General features: G+C 37.4%; 3 protein-coding genes across 6 annotated transcripts; 1 reads left to right on the top strand and 2 right to left on the bottom strand.

Annotated features, from left to right (window-relative positions):
• Positions 1-2345: 2345 nt before the first annotated feature.
• LOC103424445 (uncharacterized) lies at positions 2346-2879 on the bottom strand. The gene has a single exon (XM_008362528.4). The coding sequence runs from the start codon at positions 2844-2846 to the stop codon at positions 2493-2495; it is 354 nt and encodes a 117-aa protein (XP_008360750.2). The 5' UTR covers positions 2847-2879; the 3' UTR covers positions 2346-2492.
• A 6831-nt stretch (positions 2880-9710) lies between these two features.
• Positions 9711-16535, top strand: LOC103415159 (CBS domain-containing protein CBSCBSPB1-like). 4 transcript variants are annotated; one of them, XR_011575284.1, is made up of 16 exons: positions 9711-10410; positions 10630-10811; positions 11152-11320; positions 11445-11577; positions 11667-11837; positions 12009-12093; positions 12182-12295; positions 12442-12508; positions 12709-12814; positions 12905-12963; positions 13165-13274; positions 13376-13509; positions 13588-13673; positions 13780-13869; positions 14117-14449; positions 14530-14632. XR_011575284.1 is itself a non-coding variant. In XM_029092112.2 (15 exons), the coding sequence occupies exons 2-15, from the start codon at positions 10675-10677 to the stop codon at positions 14300-14302; spliced, it is 1647 nt and encodes a 548-aa protein (XP_028947945.2). In that variant the 5' UTR covers positions 9711-10410; positions 10630-10674; the 3' UTR covers positions 14303-16535. The 4 variants fall into 4 exon arrangements, 2 of the variants coding, with proteins under 2 accessions (XP_028947945.2, XP_028947946.2); XR_011575285.1 differs by having other exon boundaries at positions 12015-12093; XM_029092112.2 differs by having other exon boundaries at positions 14117-16535.
• On the bottom strand, positions 15116-16297 carry LOC103454980 (acyltransferase-like). The gene has a single exon (XM_017337390.3). The coding sequence runs from the start codon at positions 16295-16297 to the stop codon at positions 15116-15118; it is 1182 nt and encodes a 393-aa protein (XP_017192879.3).
• Positions 16536-19190: the final 2655 nt, after the last annotated feature.

The following is a 19190-nucleotide window of genomic DNA, read 5'->3' on the forward strand; positions in this document are numbered from 1 at the left end:
AATCGTTAAATGTAAATAGATCCAAGGGCTTATAAAGTGTGAAATTATTTGACAAATGTTTGTCCTTTGATCTATCTCATTTTCTAATACCCTTTTTAATGAGTGCTACTATGTCCACCCATAGTCTTATATTTTTCCAATCCACTTGTATTGCTAAAATATCCCTAACAATTATAGTCCTAAATAAAATAAATATAAAGGATGATTGAATATTGAAGATTTTACAAAAATGGATAAGCCATGAACGTCCCCGCCCAACCCAGTCTAAAGTAACCACAACCAGACACCACATATGACGGCGGCAACTCCTTTTCTCTTTGCCGCTGAAAAAGTTATCTTCCTTTCTTTTTCTTCTCCTTTGTATGTTCCTCTCTATCCTTTTGTGTCTCCTTCTACCAGATATGAATTTAAGATTCATATCTATATTTATTATCGAATTCCAATTTAGAATTAAGGGTTGAAAAGTAGGGAGAAAAGAAGAGGTTGAATTTTTTTTGGGGGGGGGGGGAGTGGGGGTAGGGGACGAAAGAGAGAGAAGATGGAGGGGGACTAAAGAGTTGGAAAGAGCTAGGTGAATTAGAGACAAAATAGGAAGGTTTGATTCGTTTCTCATTTTTAATTTTTTTTTTTTACCACAAAGAATATATAAGATGATTAATTTTTAACGGAGTTTTTAAAGTCTTCTTACATAATGTTAAATTTGATATTATAATTTTCATTAAAAAGTGAGCGGAAATATAAGACTATGGAGTGAGGATACCAGCACTATTTTTTATTTACATTTAGAGGTAAAATATATACTTTTCATGTTTATTTTTTAGCCGTAGTATGCAGGGTGAAGGTTTTATAAATCATTTCCTTACGAGTCTCATGCAATTTTACACCAATTCTAACTTGCAAGGGCCCAAGGGATTGCAAACGGACCAACGCAGTCTGAAACAACTCAATAGCGACTGACCCAAATTCTTGTATCCCATGAATAATTTTCCACCCGGCACGCGTTAGACAACATTTACCTTTGGGTTTGACCAAAGGAATAAGATTCTATGTCCTCTTATTCTTCTTCTCTCCTCTCCTCTCCTCTCCTCACACATTTTTCATTTTGTGTCTCCCTTTATTAAAAAAAATTAATATAAGATGTTGACGTGGTTTAATCGTGACCGTTCAAATAGGAGGAACGGAGAGAGGAAAAAAAAGGGGAGAGAATCCTACTCCTTGCCGAAATGTTGTTTTACCCCTACCTGTCATGCGATTGTCAATTTGCCAATATGTGATAGTTCAAAGATAAAACGACAATTTGCTGTTCACATAACGTTACCTCCGAATTGTCACACGATTGTCAGTTTACCCTGCACTTATTTAGGGAGTGCACTTTTGCTCACCACCTTTAAGTGGTGATATTGCTTATCATCCTACTTATTACCATTATATGAATTTAAATTTTGAGATTTATGTCTATTCACCACACATATTTCGAAATTTAAACTCATCTAACGATGATAATAGAATGATGAGCATCACCGTCACTTGAGCGTGGTGAGCAAAAGTATTCCCCTTATTTAGGTCTCGGACTGTACCAAAATATCCCACATGTGATGGGTCAGAGGTAAAACGACAATTTACACTTAGACTTATGTAAAATTCAAATTACTATCATAACATGATGTAAATGCGAACTAATATGTTGAAATAGACTAAGGATTTTCTTATGAACCCCAATAAAATGAAACTCTATAAGGAGCATTTTTGCGCATCACCTTAAATTGTGATGTATGCTCACCATACATCTCATTATTCACCATGTATCATTTCACCTAATCATGATTAACTTTCATATTACACGTTCCATTTTAAATTTTGAAAGAAAAATAAAATCATGATTAGATAAAAAGATACGTGACGAATAATGAAGCGTATAATGAACATACATCAAAGTTATCGCAAGTGTCCCGTGTTATAAAATTACCCCAACAATCCACGGTATGTTTTCTTAGTCGCGTCAACGGTTATACGAGAGTACCTCTCCAGATCCAGTGTGTATTGAACTCTCTCACAAATGTGGGTAAAGCCCCCCAAGTAAATGTCACTAGCAATTTATTAGAATTTAGAAGCATGAACATATCAAAATGCATCAAGTATCCAACCATTTCAACCCCAACAATGCTTCTAAGTTCTACCTCTATTGTCATCGACATTCGAACTTGAAACCTCTTTCAAACATTTCTTTTAGCAAACCCTCACTCAAAATATTTTGAAAGAGAAATTCCGCTAGACTAAGAGCCAGTTGGTTCAAAATGCGTATAAAACACACAAAGCTTCATGATTAAATATAAAGAAACAAGATCAATACCAAATCAACAATACATTATAATAGACAAGCTAATTACACAATTAATACAAGATTAAAATTTTAATTGAGTGCACACACTTTATTAATCTAATCACTCACTCATACAAATAAATAAATTAAAAAAAAAAAAAAAAAAAACAGCTTAATCAGCATCTGTATAGATGTGAACTCCGATGGCAATAAGGAAGATGGTGATGAGGCCAAAGTAGATGACGGAGTGTACCAGAATGGAAGCGCCGCTGGTCTCCATGTTCCCGAACTCCACCAACCTCCCATGGCCGGGTATCTGAAACAAAAGCCCGGGTGTCAACAGCACAAACAGCATCACCGCTATCACCACCGGACCCCAGTCTGCCATTTTTGCCCCCTGCTCTCCTCTGCAAAACCAGAACAAAGACGAGGAGAAGAAGGAGAAAGTAAAAGATGGGTTTCGAAGATCAGAGAGGAAGGTCGGTGGGTTTTGGAAGTTTTCGAAGAAATTTGAGGTTGGGAACATAAATGCATTGGCACCATGTGTTTTTCTCGTGAAAATGGACGAGTTAGGATCTTGACTGTTGGATTTCGACGGCTGTGATCGTCTTGAGGAGGATGAGGATGAAAAAAGTTGGGGACCTTTTTGGTGGGACTAATAATTTGTTCTACCAAATTCACCCAAACACTTAATTCGGGTTCTTGAAATTTGATTAAACGGTTAAAATTATTATAACTTTTAAAGAGATTCTCTATTTGTAACTGTTAGATCAAACTTTAAGAGTTCGAATTTATTAATTGGGTAAATTTAATAAAAGAGATCGGGAAATGATTCATTTCCTAATTTGTGCGTTTAAATTTTACAAAGTAAATTGCTTTTTTAGAATTTGTCGTCACACGGCATATTGGTACACATTTCTGGACAAAAGAAATTAATGTCAATCAATTTTAGGAGTGGGCATGTCCACCAATTTTTGGGGAGGGGAGATTTTTTTTAATATTTTCGGTACACAAAGAAGTACGTTATATGTTATTATACAAGTGAAAGATAAGTATTTTTTTAAATATCTTTTCATTTATATAATAATATATAATGTATGTGTCTATGTACCGCACACACTAAAAGATATCTCGAGGTTTAGATCATAAAAAGTGTTTTTTAGTTTAAAAATTGGGTTAACCAAAGTAAAAGACTGTCCTGTTATTATTTTTGGATATAAACAGAATTGTCCAATACAAAAACTTGAATCAAAATTGAAAATCTTTCATTTTTTCTAATTTAGCAAATTTATCGTTTGACCAACAAACACACACACACAAAAAAAACAAAAAAAAAAAACATATGCCGCAGTAGACTCGTATGTTCGGATTTACCCCTTGTTAGAAAAAAAAAACAAAAAAGTGTTTCGTTTTTGTTAAATTTACTTTTGAAATTGGGTATTTAGGCCTGCCTTGAAGTGTGGATACAAGTTGGGCCTTGACCTAATAACGGTTTATGATCCAACGATAGTTCTACTTTATGTTTAAAAATAAATAAATAAAACTTCATATTCTTCTTCACTTGCAAATCAGATATCTTAGGTTCGAATATCGTGAATAGCGAATTCGATATCAAATTAGGTTGCCCATTGTATGGCTTAGTCTAATTCCCCATCTCCTTAATGTAAAATATATCGTTGTACTGAAAAAAATAAAAAATAAAAAAAATGTGCCCATTTGAAAGATTCTACTACAAAATCAATTAGCAATATCAGGAGTAACTCAACTACTTATAAATTCATGCAAAGTCTCTTCTCTTATCGATGTGAGATGCATTCTCATCAGAGCATCACCATTGACTAAATAAAAATTCTATCATTTAGTAGAAAAATAAAGATTAATTAAGACTGGCCATTTTTCTATCACAAGAAGCTCACATAAAAATATTTACGATCTAATAATATTCTTCTACTCGTTTACTCCTTAGTCTAAAGGTCTAAATATATCACTGTATACAAATATATAACTTTGTTTTTTGCCTCATTTTCTTACCAATATTTCTTCTTAACTAATGGTGCTCTATGGAAAATCTAAGTTTATAACTTAATTTGAGCATTTGTGTCACATCCCAATTTCGATTCTGCCGTAGCACGATATTGTTTCTTTGGGACCAGACTACGCCGTCACGGTTTTGCTTTTGGGAACTCAGACGAGAACTTCCTAGTGTATTACCCATCCTAGGATTGCTCTCGCCCGAACTCGCTTAACTTGGGAGTTCCGATGGAACCTGAAGCTAGTGAATTCCCAAAAAGCCTCGTGCTATAGGGAGGGGAGCATGTACATATAAGGCACATTACCCCATCTCCGTTTGTCGATGTGGGATGTTACAATCCAGCCCTCTTAGGGGCCCGACATCCTTGTCGGCACACTCGCACCACACGGCATAGTGGCTCTGATATCATTTTGTCACATCCCAGTCTCGACTCCGCCGTAACATGATATTGTCTGCTTTGGGCCTCGGCCACGCCCTCACGATTTTTTTTATATGAACTCAAATGAGAACTTCTCAGTGGGTCACTCATCCTTGGATTGCTCTTGCCTAACTTCGGAGTTCTGATAGAACCCAAAGCCAGTGAGTTTCCAAAAGGCCTCGTGCTATAGGGATAGGAGTATGTACATATAAGGCAAATCACCCCCTCTCCATTGGTCGATGTGGGATGTTACAATTTGCATCTCAAATATTGGCTTAAAATGCATAGTAAAAGAAAGGAAACAAAGGCTAACCAGTTCAACTCCAATCAGGACATGAAAAAGAAATTCCAAATCAAGAGAAAGTAAAATTTTGAAGATACACAAATACTGAGGAGGAAAAATGAAAGAAAAATATAATATGAAATGCTCTTGTTGATTTTGCGTTAAAACTCAAAGCCAGCAGGTCTTGAGCTCAACTAGCACCCGGTTGAATCAGCCTGTGTGGATTTGGACTCCCACTGCCAAAATGAGGATGGTGAAGATGCCAAAGAAAATAAGAGTGTGAACCAAAATTGCTTTGCCATTTGTGGTGAAGCTTCCAAACTCTACATGCCTGGAATTTCCTGGTATCTGGAACAAGAGGCCTGGGGAGAGCAGTATGAACAACAACCACCCCATTAAAATTGGTGCCCAATCTAACATTTTTGTTACGTGCTTGTTGAAATAATTGGTAAAATGAAATTTGAATACTCTAATCCACAAGGAACATGAGTTTTATACAACACGTTTTAAAGAAAAGTGGATTCCTATGAACTATTTTAAGCTCCAATCAGGCTAGCTTTAACCCTTTAATTCTCTTTTATTTTTTGTTGGAATTTCATTCATAAATGCTATCTATTCTCGACACTTTAAAATAAGCGCAACTATCATGATTTGGCTTTTCCAGCTAACCGTTTAAAGATGTCATTTTGTACTTTATATGTGTAAAAATACAAAACAAAACTTTTATAAGAATCAGTGCAGAGTGGCATTTTTCAGGTGCGATAACATCCACTAATCCACGTAAATTTCGCTATTTCTTTTTGTAATGTTTGATTTGGTTTCCAGATCATGACAGGTTGCAGGATAGTATAGCATGTCCAAATAACTCCAAAGCCTCCAGAGGTAACTAATTAGGGCAACTTTTGCTTTTATACATTTCAGTTTCTGAATTATAAATCCAACACCACCACATTCTTGTAGAGAAGTTATATATAGAATCTTGAATATTAAGGGCAAAATTCGCACGCAATGGGCCTTTTCTTTTCTACAAAGAAATGCATCGTTGATGCTTTGCACAAACCTTACTATTAGAATTTAGAATCTGAGTATCAAATCATAATTTGTTAATAGTTGTGCTATCCATACATCTATTTTAAATCTTTCAGATATTTCTCTTTCTTCGATCGATGAATTGAAAATGATTAAAGGACAAATATTAACAGGAGATGTGTGGATAGCATCGCCCTTTGCTAAAAGTCCTAACTTGTTTTTAGTCAATACAAAATTGCCTTCATAATCTAGTAAATAATGTCTTCAACTAACCACAATCACAAATAGCCAATATAAATCTTTTGCGTAAAATCAATAGACTTAGTTAAGAACATTGTCGATGCAAATTTCCACCGTCTCTTGCTTTGACGAAAATGCACTTGCAAAATAATCAACACTTTCGATCAAAGACCTAAGCCTTACATGCCCACAATGTGGGGGATTCGGCCAATGGATCTTTGATGCCTAAGGTAGTTTCTCTAAAAAGAGTATTGTTTAGAGCTTTTATGAGTAGCAAAAGCTTACCAAAATTTGGTAGAATTTGAGATATATATATATATATATAGGGGGAGAAAGCCGGCCATGGTGTTAGGGTTTTACCCTAGACATGGCGGCATCCTATTGCCCAATGTTTATGGAAATAATATTCTCAAGATATTAAATAGGAAATAATATTTTGAGATAATGATGTAAATATTCTCTAATATCTTGAGATATTGGCCGATGTTTATGGAGATAATATTCTCAAGATATTAAATAGGAAAGAATATCTTGAGATAATCGTGTAATTATCTCTAATTGATTTAAATAGGGATTACTTACTTGAATGGAGTCAATCTTCTATTGGGAATGTATTACATATAGAATTTGGGTAATTAATTCTTATCTTTAATGTTTTTATTTTTAATTTTCCTTGCCATGGGCAGTTGATCTGTGGGCAGTCGTATTTAGGGGTGGGTTCGGTACGGTTACCGTACCAAAACCTTTGTACCAATTACCGTACCAAACTTTCGGTTTGGTAAAATTTATTACCATTACCGTACCAAACTTTCGGTATACCGAAGTTCGGTATTGCCAAAAGTTTGGTTGGCATGGTATGACAATGGTAATTGCCATTTTGTTTTGGGACAAAATATGTTTTTGTTTTTTTAACCCAATTCAAGGGCAAAACTTTTTTTTTGTACCTTTATCTCATACCTTATAGATTAAATTCATCTATTATTCATCATTCACAATTCACACACATAATAATTCAAATGAAGCATCAAGATTCATCATGAAAATTAATCTTACAATCCAAATAAAAGTTACGAACCAAAACAAATAGAAGTTAACAATCAAAATAGAAATTAAAGTTTCAAACCAAATGAAAATTGGAAGTAAACTTCAAAAAGGAGAATTCATTGATCAATTATTCAAGCTTGAGATGTCGAAGCTTTTGGAGGAGGCATTGAACTTGTAGAAGATTGAGTTTGTGTCAAGCTTACATTACAAACAAAGAAAACATATTAATTAGTATCAAGAAGAATTAAAGTTGAAAACCATTTAATAACAAATTTACTAAAAAAATTAAAGCATATCTTTCTTGTTTTCTCTTCTTCTATTTCCTTGTAAAATTGAAGCATATATTCCGTTAGTCATTGTAGAAGTTTATTTCACCTGCCCTAAGCCAATCACTAGTACACACTAGTGCCTCAATTATTTTAGGAGTCAAGGATACCCTAAAAGGGTTCACAACCCTCCTCCCTAGACTAAATGCATTTTCACTAGCAACAGTAGAAGTGGGGGTTACAAAGATATTTTGGCTATTTGTGAAATAATTAGGAACTCTTTTGTGTTTGATTTCCACAATTTTAAGAGATCAAAGTCACCAACAACAATGCTAATATAAGTAGGGTTTTATTTTCAAATTATTGGAATATTATAAATATGTGTTATATAATTATGTATTATATAAATTATAAATTATAAATTATATTGTATTTTCGGTATGGTACGGTAATACCATGGTAATGGTATCCATTACCAATACCGTACCATGAAATTTCGGTATGGTACAATACCGTACCATTACCGATTGGTACAAAAAATTTGGCATAAAATCGGTATGGCACGGTTGGCAATTCGGTTGGCACGACAATTTGGCAAAAAAATCCACCCTTCAGCTACTTGGATCTTCAGGGGTGCTAAGCTGTGGGCAGAGTATTTGAGAAGCTTGCCATTTAATGAGGGCAATCGTGTCTTTTTTGAGTAAAAGTTCACGTGTCGCCTCTAGGATTTTTGAGATTATTTTAGACTCCACAAACATGCTTTATTGCTGAAGGAAGAGCAGCAAGTTATGATAAAAAAAAAAAACTAATTAAAAATGGACACGTGTCCATTTGTTTTTAGTGATATTGATTTGAGTTTTCAATTTTTTACTTGTTTGACAATGTATTCATTTGTAATCGACGACTTGTTTATTTCAGCACAATTTGCTGTTCTTCTTTCAACAACCAAACATTAGTCCTTTGTTAAACTAAACACCACAAACAAAAAAATAATGACTTGAAACAACAAACTCTCGGTGTAAAGGCATGACAAGGTGGCCTTGATCCCAAGCCTCAAGCGCGCATGTTTTCAATTCTTCTTAAACTTACAATAATTCATGTTTAATAGATTAGAAGATTTAAAAAAACGAGTTTAATGGCCCCCAATATTTTGCATCCCAACTTGTGTAACATATCCTATAAGATTATTAAGTATGACATGGTATTTAGTAAAGATGTAGGATCCATGTCATAGTTGAACATAACCCAGCATACCAAGTAGTTAAGGGCGTGTTTATTCACTTTTTAGGCATGAGAATGATGCTTTGTTGTTCAGGTATGAGATAAACAACCATCTTAATATTGATACTTGGTTAAAATTAAGTACGACACATTAATTTTATGTGAGATCCACTTACATTTTCATTCCTTAATCCTTAGGCATTAATAAATTCATAATACGTCAAGATTGGGATGAAAACACATACTTCACGAGCCTAAACCGGAGGCTCGTAACTAAAGTACAAGTGCTTTCTAAATAACACAAGGTTTTTTTCATTACAAATAATATGACTATTCTATGCTACCAGACCACATTTAAACTTGACACTCAAGTTAAAAAAGGCTTAATTGGATTAATAGTTCCTGTAGTGATATGATAATTGGAAGATAGCTCATGTGGTAAAAATAAAAAAAGACTAGGATTTAAGTCTCTGTCGTGAAGTCTGTTACGATTTATGCCAAAAATTAAAAATTTCGTCAACTCTTTGTTAATTGTTAGCAAACAATGCTCACATATGAGACTAAAAAGATAAAGTTAACCTCACATGTAAGCCTCACGTGCTAACAATTAACGGAGAGTTCCGTTTTAGCCTAATATGTGTGGCTTACGTGCTAACAATCAACGGAAAGTTGAAGGAATTTTCAATTTTGAGCCTAAATCCTAACAGACTTCATCACAAAGCTTAAATTCTAGGTTTTTTTTTACCACATAGGTTACTTTCCAACTATCATATCACGACAGGAATAATAATCCAATTAGACCGTTAAAGAAACATAATCTGTGTGGTTAGATTGTAAGAGATTGGACAGATAACTAATTAACCAAATCTGGATTTTATAGTATGAACATAAAATCGTTGCCATTTTTGGTCAACAAAAGATTTCCTCTATTATTACAAGTAAGACCAACATTATTATAAGACCAAGAGTTGACTGTTTTTCATATGAAATACACATTTTGTCACATTTTGCCCAACCTCTTGATAAAAAGACTGGAAAGCCCTCCCACTACAGCGGCGGCAAAGGATACACATTTCCTCAAGTTCGAAGGCCAAATCCGTAAATCAACATCAAACGAATTTCGGAGGGCCTGAAAAAAAAGCGCCAGTAAATTGGAGGTAATTGAAAATTTCTGTTAGAAAATCGTCGACGTGGGCGGTTTCGATTGGCCCGTCTTCTCATCTTTTTAGCTTATTGGAAACTCTCTCCCTCCCTCCCTCTCTGGGTCTCATTCACTCTCGCCGGTCGGTGTATTTTTCCCGGAAAATTTCACGGTTTTCGGACCAGATTCCCCGACCGCGAGCGTTTCAGTTTCCTGGGAAAATTCTCGAAGCACCGCCTCCAATTCCAATAGAGTCGCTCGTTAGCTTCGATTTCCTTGGCCTTGGACCTGGGATAAGATGTGACTCAATCAAATTCTGAATTTTCGTCGAGATTTTCGGATTCTGATTCTGAAGCAGTCTTGAATTTCGATTGTAGTAGAGGAGGAAGAGGAGGAGGAGGTTTTTTCTGGGTCCGGTGAGTTTATGTTTCTGTTTCTGTTTGGTTGCCGAGAAAATGGAAGAAAATTGAATAAAAGAATCCGATATTTTTCTCGTTTATTTGGTTGGGATGTTTGGAAATGGAGAAAACAAGCTGAAAATCGAAGATTGAGGAATTTCTATATTGGGAATGAATAAAATTTGGAAATTAAATTCGTGAATTGCTTTGAATTTTGAATAATTAATTTTGGCGCAGGGATTTGAAGAGGGAGAATATAAAGGTTTTTGATTGAAGGCGACGATGGCTAGTCAAGGCGGTTCTTCGAGGAGAAGTCTGTCATTGACGAACACATCGTTGCAGGACAAGAAGAAACCCTCTGATGCTAGTAACGGAGGCCCTGATTCTGCCCGAAAATCTTTCACAGCTTCTCGTTCAATGTGAGTATTCGACTTTCGATATATATATATATATATATATGTATATATGTATGTATATATTCAATGAAATGAAATGTTTATTATTTGAAAGAATTGAGGTTTTACATGAATGTGAGTTGGGTGGAAAACCCCATGATTGTGTATATGTAAAACAGTAAAATTTTATGATGGTTGATTTCGATGTTCTGATTAGAAGTTGGGTATCGGTAGATATTGAGGTTGAATCGATTTATGCTGTAGAGGACAGCTAAATCAATAGGCATAGGCATGTTCTGTTTGAAATTTTGTGCATTGGAATGAAAGTGACAATAGTATCCTATCTGTTTGCATTTGGTGGCAGGGGGCTAACTGGGGAGCGCACGGTGAAACGGTTGCGGCTATCAAAGGCTCTGACGGTACCTGAAAATACCAGTGTTCAAGAAGCTTGTCGTCGGATGGCTGCTCGTAGAGTCGATGCTTTGTTGTTAACGGACTCTAATGCATTGCTCTGTGGAATACTTACTGACAAGGTATGACTTTGAACTCAGTGTCGCATTTTTCAAGAAAATACCATCACAGAAAAACAAAGAACCCGATATTTGAACTCAATGTTGCATTGTTTTCTTATGCATCTATTCCTTTATTTGGTTGAAGGATATAGCGACAAGGGTTATTTCTCGTGAGCTTGATCTTGAAGAAACCCTTGTTTCTAAAGTTATGACAAGGAACCCGATATTTGTTCTTTCAGACACTCTTGCTGTTGAGGCCCTTCAGAAAATGGTGCAAGGTTAGTATTAAATGAGAGGCAAATTTACTTCTTGGCATACGATCTTATTGTGGCCTGCTCTTTCTACATGATGATTTCTGCATTTATAGGGAAATTCAGACATTTGCCTGTTGTGGAGAATGGAGAGGTCATTGCTTTACTTGATATAGCAAAGTGTTTATATGATGCCATTGCTCGAATGGAAAGAGCAGCTGAAAAGGGAAAGGCTATTGCTGCTGCTGTGGAAGGTGTTGAAAAACATTGGGGCACATCTGGTTCTGGTTAGTAGAGAGTTCAGTGTTTTCTTTAGAACTTTATGTCAGAGTCTTAAGATATTTTTGCAGTTTTGGAGGAATATCTGTGTTTTTTTTTTGGTAGACTTGCGTGATGACGAGTAGTCAGTTTTCTGAAAAAAACAATATTAACTTAATGCTATTTTTTCTTTTTTGGAGATGCAGGTTCCAATACATTCGTTGAGACACTTCGAGAGCGGTTGTTTAGACCATCCTTGTCAACAATCATTCCGGAGAGTACAAAGTAGGTAATATTTTTATGTCTGTTGTTTTATGTGGCCACACGCTTATAAAATTTACCAGTTTTGATTTATTAGAGGTTTGTCTTTCAGGGTTTTAATAGTTTCACCAACAGATACAGTTTTGATGACAACAAAGAAGATGCAGGAAATGCGAGTAAGCTCGGCAGTTGTGACGATTGACAACAAGCCACGAGGAATTCTTACGTAAGTTTATTGTCTTAAGTTTTTTAAAGTAACAAAATTACAGTTTTAACTTTTTCACAGTAATTCCATCCTTTTTTGGTCGCTGTGATAATCTTATTGTTTCATAGATAAGTTGGATTCTAATCTGCGCTTTTGGTTCTTGTCAGCTCAAAAGATATCTTAATGCGCGTGATATCACAAAATCTTCCTCCGAAGACCACTCTTGTAGAGAAGGTACACGTCTTTATCAGTTTGGAAATCTTGTCCTTAGGGCCATTTTAATGAAAACTGCAAATGTATCCCTCTGTCCTTGTCTTATCTGTCCAGAAGTTGTAACATCTGCTAATTCCAAGAAGCTCTTCATTTTATGCTTGTATAATGGAAGGAATACAAATAATCCAACCATCTCTGCATTCTTTTGATTTGATTAATAGGTCATGACTCCAAATCCAGAATGTGCTACAGTTGATACACCAATCGTTGATGCGTTGCATACCATGCATGATGGAAAGTTTTTACACATTCCTGTTCTCGACAGAGGTAAGATGCTGATAGTAAGAGTAATGTGTTTTGCTTTGTCAAGTAACATAAGACTATAGTTTATGATAATTATTGATTACCGGGATGCAGATGGAGCTGTAGTTGCCGTTGTTGATGTAATTCATATCACTCATGCTGCTGTGGCCACTGTAAGTCTAGTCCTTACCTACTGTTGGTTATTACAATGTTTTGTTAGCTATTGTACATTTTTGTCGTTCCTGCTGTGGCCGCTGTTTGCTTTCACAATCATCTTCACATTTCTGTTTTGCTTTTTTTGTTTAATAATCTTTTAATTGTTTCTTAACCTTGAGCAAGAAGAAATATCTTACATAATATTCGTTGCTAACCAGGTTGGAAATACTGCTGGAGCGAGTAATGAGGCTGCAACCAATATGATGCAAAAGTTTTGGGACTCTGCCATGGCCTTGAGTCCCAATGATGATGACGATGAGTCTCGGAGGTTATTTATCTATATATGCATATGTTAGGGATATTAAACATCAAAAGTTTTGACTGTTTTTTCTGTTTGCATGTACTTATGCATTATAATTGCCATCTCAGTGAAGGTTCTTTGAAACTGGCTTCTGAGAGTGCAGTGACAGGGAGATCGCTTCCCTTTCCACCGTCCAATTTTCCAAATACGTTTGCTTTCAAACTTCAAGATAAAAGGGGCCGAATGCATAGATTCACTTGCAGTATGCTCCTTGTTCTAATTACTCATCAAATTAGTGTGGCTAAATTTAGCTCTTAACTGAGTTTTCTTTCCTCTTCAGACATTCAGAATTTGACAGAACTTATAACCTCCATCATTCAGAGAATGGGAGATGACATTGACCGCAACAACCTTCCTCAAATTTTGGTATTTCATAGATTACAATCGTAAATTTTTTTTATCTGTTTTTCAGTTGGGCGCTAGAGTTCCCTCATCCTAATCGTATTATTTTAATTGGTGTTGCATTCTGCAGTATGAAGATGAGGACCGTGATAAAGTTATATTGGCATCAGATAGTGATCTTGTAGCGGCTGTGGATCATGCAAAGCAAGTTGGTTGGAAGGTATGATATGTCTGTCCACATTTGCTAGATGCTTATAGAGGAGAAATATAGCTAAGTTTCCAACAGAATTTGATCTTAGTTTTTGGCTATAGATTTTCCTGTACTCTACTTATTCCTCCCCGAGACTCAAAATCTAGGCTGTGATCCCGAAATTATGTCATCTGGGACGATAATATACGTTTGTGATTAGTCATAGCAGGAAGTATGTGATGAGCTCAGTCTGACGTTGAAATGATCAACTCTGCAGGGTTTGAGACTGCATTTGGATTATTCAGGAACACGCAGTCGCCGGCGAAGGGGTTCAGCTGCAGGAAATGTGGATTATGCATATGCAGATTCTGCATGGGCATCAGCATACAATGCTGCGGCAGCTGGGGCTGCTCTTGCTGTTGGCTTAGGCGTTTTAGCGTACCTGAAGAGATCCGGTAACTGAGTGATTCATTTTTCTGTTTTGAAGCCTAGAGAGATTTTCCTAGAGCAGCAGAAACTCTCTTCCTGGGACCTCATTGAAATTGGCTGGGAGGGCAAAATCTGTGCTTCATACGTGCTTTTTATAGAAACTATACAACAACATACACAGGTGAAATTCACTTCTTCCTTTGCTGATTATTGATCGATGACATGTGTGACGTTTTTTTTCTCCTACGCGTATTCGCGCAGATTCATGAACTTGTGTTAAAAAAAAACAAAGAACTAAACACTGCCACATGAAATGTACAAGTTTTTGGATTCGGGGAATTTGGATTCTTGATTTTCTCCTGTCTCCTGTCAAACAGCTCGAAGTGCCATGTTGTGAAGACTGTCATTTTAGGAACTTTTGTTTTGGTTGTCTATGATTGACATGATACATAACACGAGAGCTGTTATTGCCACTAAGAGCTGTCAAGAGCTCTCATAAATAGAAGAATAAAAGAAGAGTGCATGATGAATAGTTTGGTCTGTGGCGTGCTGATAGCAATTTCTTGTGATATTTAAGAAGACATCATTAAACTTCACTTAAGAACATTTTCCAATACAAACTCAAAACTCAACGTCGTCTTCTACATAAACTCGAAATCTTAAGACGCCGTTCCCATAACTTGTTCACATTATTTTCCACGCATCATTTCTTGATTTTGCCAAACACAGAGCTAGAGTTTTCTACAAAGCCTAAATATATGGCCTGCCGGCATTGTAATCCGGTTGTGTGCTAGAGAAAAGAAAGTGAAACAATTTGTAGTGATTGAGAGTTAGTCAGTCAAAGAGCTTACGAGAGTTCCTCAATGGGATTTGGGTTAAAAGTAGCAAATGCTAGTAACTCCTCATTACGCTCAAACTTTGCCATGTCTTGCTCTTCCAACGTCACAAAGGCCTCAATCCCATCCCCACTTCTGGTATCCATTAGAATACTGACATTCTTCCCCGCACGGCTGCCGATCCTCGCCCACACCGGCTTTCCCCACCCAAAGTCCACTTCGTATATTGGAAGCCTACACCAGCTGCTACATGTATATTTAGCTGTGTTGCTCCCAAACAATTCCTTAGCCTTCTCCATGTGTTGCTTAATGCTCAAGCGCCATTCTTTGCCTCTAAACTTGCTCGCATATGTATTGCAGAATTCAGCCAAAGCCTCTTTCATTTGTCCCACGAAGCCAGGCAACTCTATCTCACCATCCTCCTCTAGTTTTGGTACTGGAAAGAACCAAGCCAAATTTCCTACAAAATTTTCCGGCAACGGAGGGACGAGCCTCGAACGCAAGTTGATATTTTGGCAAAGGACTGCTCGTCCACCAGAGGTTGAGCTTGCACACTTAAATAGTAGTGCAGTCACAACCTCTACCCTTGTAGGGTTTTGCACTTTCTGAGCAACAATGGCCTTGAGGGCGGCAATTTTTAGGGCATCAAATACAAACCTTCTTGTGGCAAGCTTCCCTTTATCATTAACATGTTCCTTACCAATCGGTAGGTCGTCCTGTGGGAACATTGAGGTTAAATCGAATAGAGGGATCACATGTTCACCTGAGTTTGAAGCCATGGCAGACCAGTCTTTGATGAAGGTGATCAGGGTGGCCGCATCGCCAAGTTTGTGTGACATGCACATGCTTATTGCCATTCCTCCACACTCAAAGTAGCTAACCTGAACGGCAAGTAAAGTGCTCAGATTTGTGTCCTCCCATTGCAAATTGTCTGCAAATAAAAGGTCTAATGTTTCATTGTCAGGATTTCGGAGAACTTCTGACAACTTGGCATGGATTTTCGCTTCCAAATATGTCACTCCCTCATCAGTACAGTCAATATATTCTGCATCTACGATCCTTCCAGCAAATGGGTAGTACAAGGCTAGTGTTTCCGAGAGAGACTTCTTGAGCAGATTGGATTTTTCAACAGCACATGCGCCACCCGCAGGGTTGTAGAAAAGAACCACCGGCACGTACATACGACCAGCCATCTTATTAAAGTAGCAGAAGTTGAAAGTTCTTAGGTGAGATGGAGTTGGAGAGGAGGGTTTGATGATTTCTCTAGATACTATTTCGAGTTCCATGTCTTGGAATTTCGACAAGGAGGAGGAAGAAGAAGAAGAAACCCTAAAGATTCCGAAACTCAGAGGTGAATTCCAATGAATTCATCGCACCGCATATTTTGATGTTGGTTTTTTTCTACACGACCCAACCGCGTTTCCTGGTGGCAAGCTCTCTTATCTTTTCATATATATATTCATATCTTAAGCTTTTGCTATTGGCTGAAGCCACCCATCAATCTTGACTAACTTATAATTAATTATTTTCTCCTGTTCTCTTGTGGAAAAGTTCGCAGTCAGTGTTGTATACACCAGTCAAGCTAGTTGAATTTTCAAATGTGCTGCACTGGCAGAGCCAGTTAAGGCCTAGGAGGGTTTTTTGACCCTTCTCTCCCAATTTGCTCAGAGGGTTGAACATTTAATTTTGTAATTTCATTCTTTGCCTCTTAATCAAATAAAATATATTTAACTTCATGTTCTCATACTCATATTCAATTATTTTTATTCGAATTCGTATCAAGGTATATAGGCATGATTGTTTTTCGCTATTGTTGAAAAACGTCACCTGCTATAGTGTAATTAATTAAAACATAATAATATCAAGGTTGTAAACTAAGAATATATTTTATGCTAAATAAGTTGATACTTATGATTATTTCTTAAGTAAATTTTATATGAAACTCAAGTTATCATTATTTTATAGTTACTTAAAGTCGACCCTCCTTAACAAAATTTATGGCTCTTCCATGTGCAAGTCTTATATCAACTCTTCTTGCTGAACTCTACTTGTATCCTTCCCGAATCTGGTCTATACATGCGGAATTATCATCAAATATTATTGTTGGGACGTCCCGAATCTGGTCTAAGCCATGTACACTCACGTGCGGCCTCATAGAGGGTGAGTATCTTGGCATGGTTCGAAGATGTAGCAACTAAAATCTTTTTAGTAGACCTCCAAGAAACTGTAGTCCCACTAATGGTACATAACTCGTCTAAGATTTGCTCTGTATAGGTCGGATAAGTATCAACATCAGCATAACCAACAAGACAAAAATCAACTCGAGGACCAAGAGGAGTGGCAGCAACACTCAAAGTTGAATGGCAATAAAACAAGCCCAAAAACTATTTATGTTCAATTTTAAATAAAATAATTTTTAACTGCACAATTGTTTGGGCCCAAAATATCAGTTTGGGCCGAGTATAGAATTATTCTCGGCCCGGAAGGCCCTACGACAAAGTTACCATGGATCGTTTGGTTCGTGGGCTTCCAAACCTGGGTCGGTTAAGTCATGCTGCAAGACGAGTCGAATCCTGGTGTAATGAGGAGTCTCAGCGAGATTAACAACTCGGAAGTGAATTCGGCTTGATATAGGACTGGGTTCAAAAGTATAGTGAAAAAGGACTGGTCGAGTTGGAGTTTGATTGGGAGAAGAAGTCCTAATCCGGGTAGGTTTTTAACTCGACCTTGAAGGTATCCGGTGCTATAAATAGAGGAGGCTGTGCATCGTTCGAAGCCCCTTCGAATTCAACACACAACTGCCCTGCGCAAACTCTCTCAACAACTTTGAGATTTTTATTTTCTCTTTTCGCTGAGACATCTTCCGTTGGCATCAACAACATTGTGAAAGCAACCAGTGATATCTTCAGTCGGCATAGATATCTCTGTCGTCGTAGAATCAGCCGATCTCGCAGTATCTTCCGTTGGCATTAACAGCACTGCGACGAGGACGGTTGGTTACCTATCCAAGTCTCGGTCGAGAAGGATTTCCGAATCCTTATTGATTGAGGTCATCTCGTTAGCCTTCTCGGCGAAGCGAGGTGTTACAGCCTACTGAGCTCGGCGCATTGTACGCCGAGTTATTTTATGATTGGATACTCTCAAGTAGGATTTAGAGTTCGGCATTCAGACGGCCGAACCACGTTCACTATTAAGACTTATATCTGCTTTGAGTATTTGTGCCCTTACACTTTGGTGTCGATTCGGCGTGAGTTTACTCTGACGAATACCATCACTGTGACCGAATCCAACGACGACGATTCGTGAACTTCGTAAGAATAGTAGCCTTGTCTTCAGGTTTGAGAACCCAAGAGGTCGAGACGTGTTCCTTCCTCGGTCGCAATTGCAAGACGCAGAAGTCAGCTGCGCACCTAACGCAACATCAACAAATTTACTCCTCGGCCGAGCTCGGCCGATGAGTTGGCACGCCCCGCATTCATCAAAGGACGTAGTTAGCTTATAGATTACTCGGCCTGCGCGCCACGTAGACTTGGTAGTTTTTAGGGTCAACATTTTGGCACGCCCAGTGGGACCTAGTGCTAAACTACGAAGTTCATGCCAATTGAAACGCGATCGGTAAAAAAGAAAACAGCTATGGGAAAATCAACAGCCGATTTGCCAATTCAGAACATAGGACAAAGTGTGCCGTAGGCGCAAAATCCCATTAGCGCCGTGACACCTGAGTCCACGAGCGCGACTCGTCGAGAAAGGGAAGTTAATCTCGGCAGTCAGTTTCGCAGTCTTGAAATCCCTAACAGGAACACCTGCGTTCTCAATGAAGGGATAATGAAGGATTGTGACGAGGATGGTGGTGAGGGATCTGATCCACCAACAAGATCGTTTCTTCGAAAACGACTGACGAGCAATCTCAGACGGTTGAACAGACGTTTAGTCGAGGAATAGATAAACTTCATGACGTGATACGCAATACCAGTGAGGCACAAACCAGATTACTTGAAATACTGGTTAGTAAGGTCAGCGACGGTAGGTCTTTCGATCTTGCCCAACACTTGCCACCAAGAAATAATCTATTACCAATTGCACCGG

Source organism: Malus domestica, chromosome 14 (assembly GCF_042453785.1).
Source record: "Malus domestica chromosome 14, GDT2T_hap1".
Classification (NCBI taxonomy): Eukaryota; Viridiplantae; Streptophyta; class Magnoliopsida; order Rosales; family Rosaceae; genus Malus; species Malus domestica.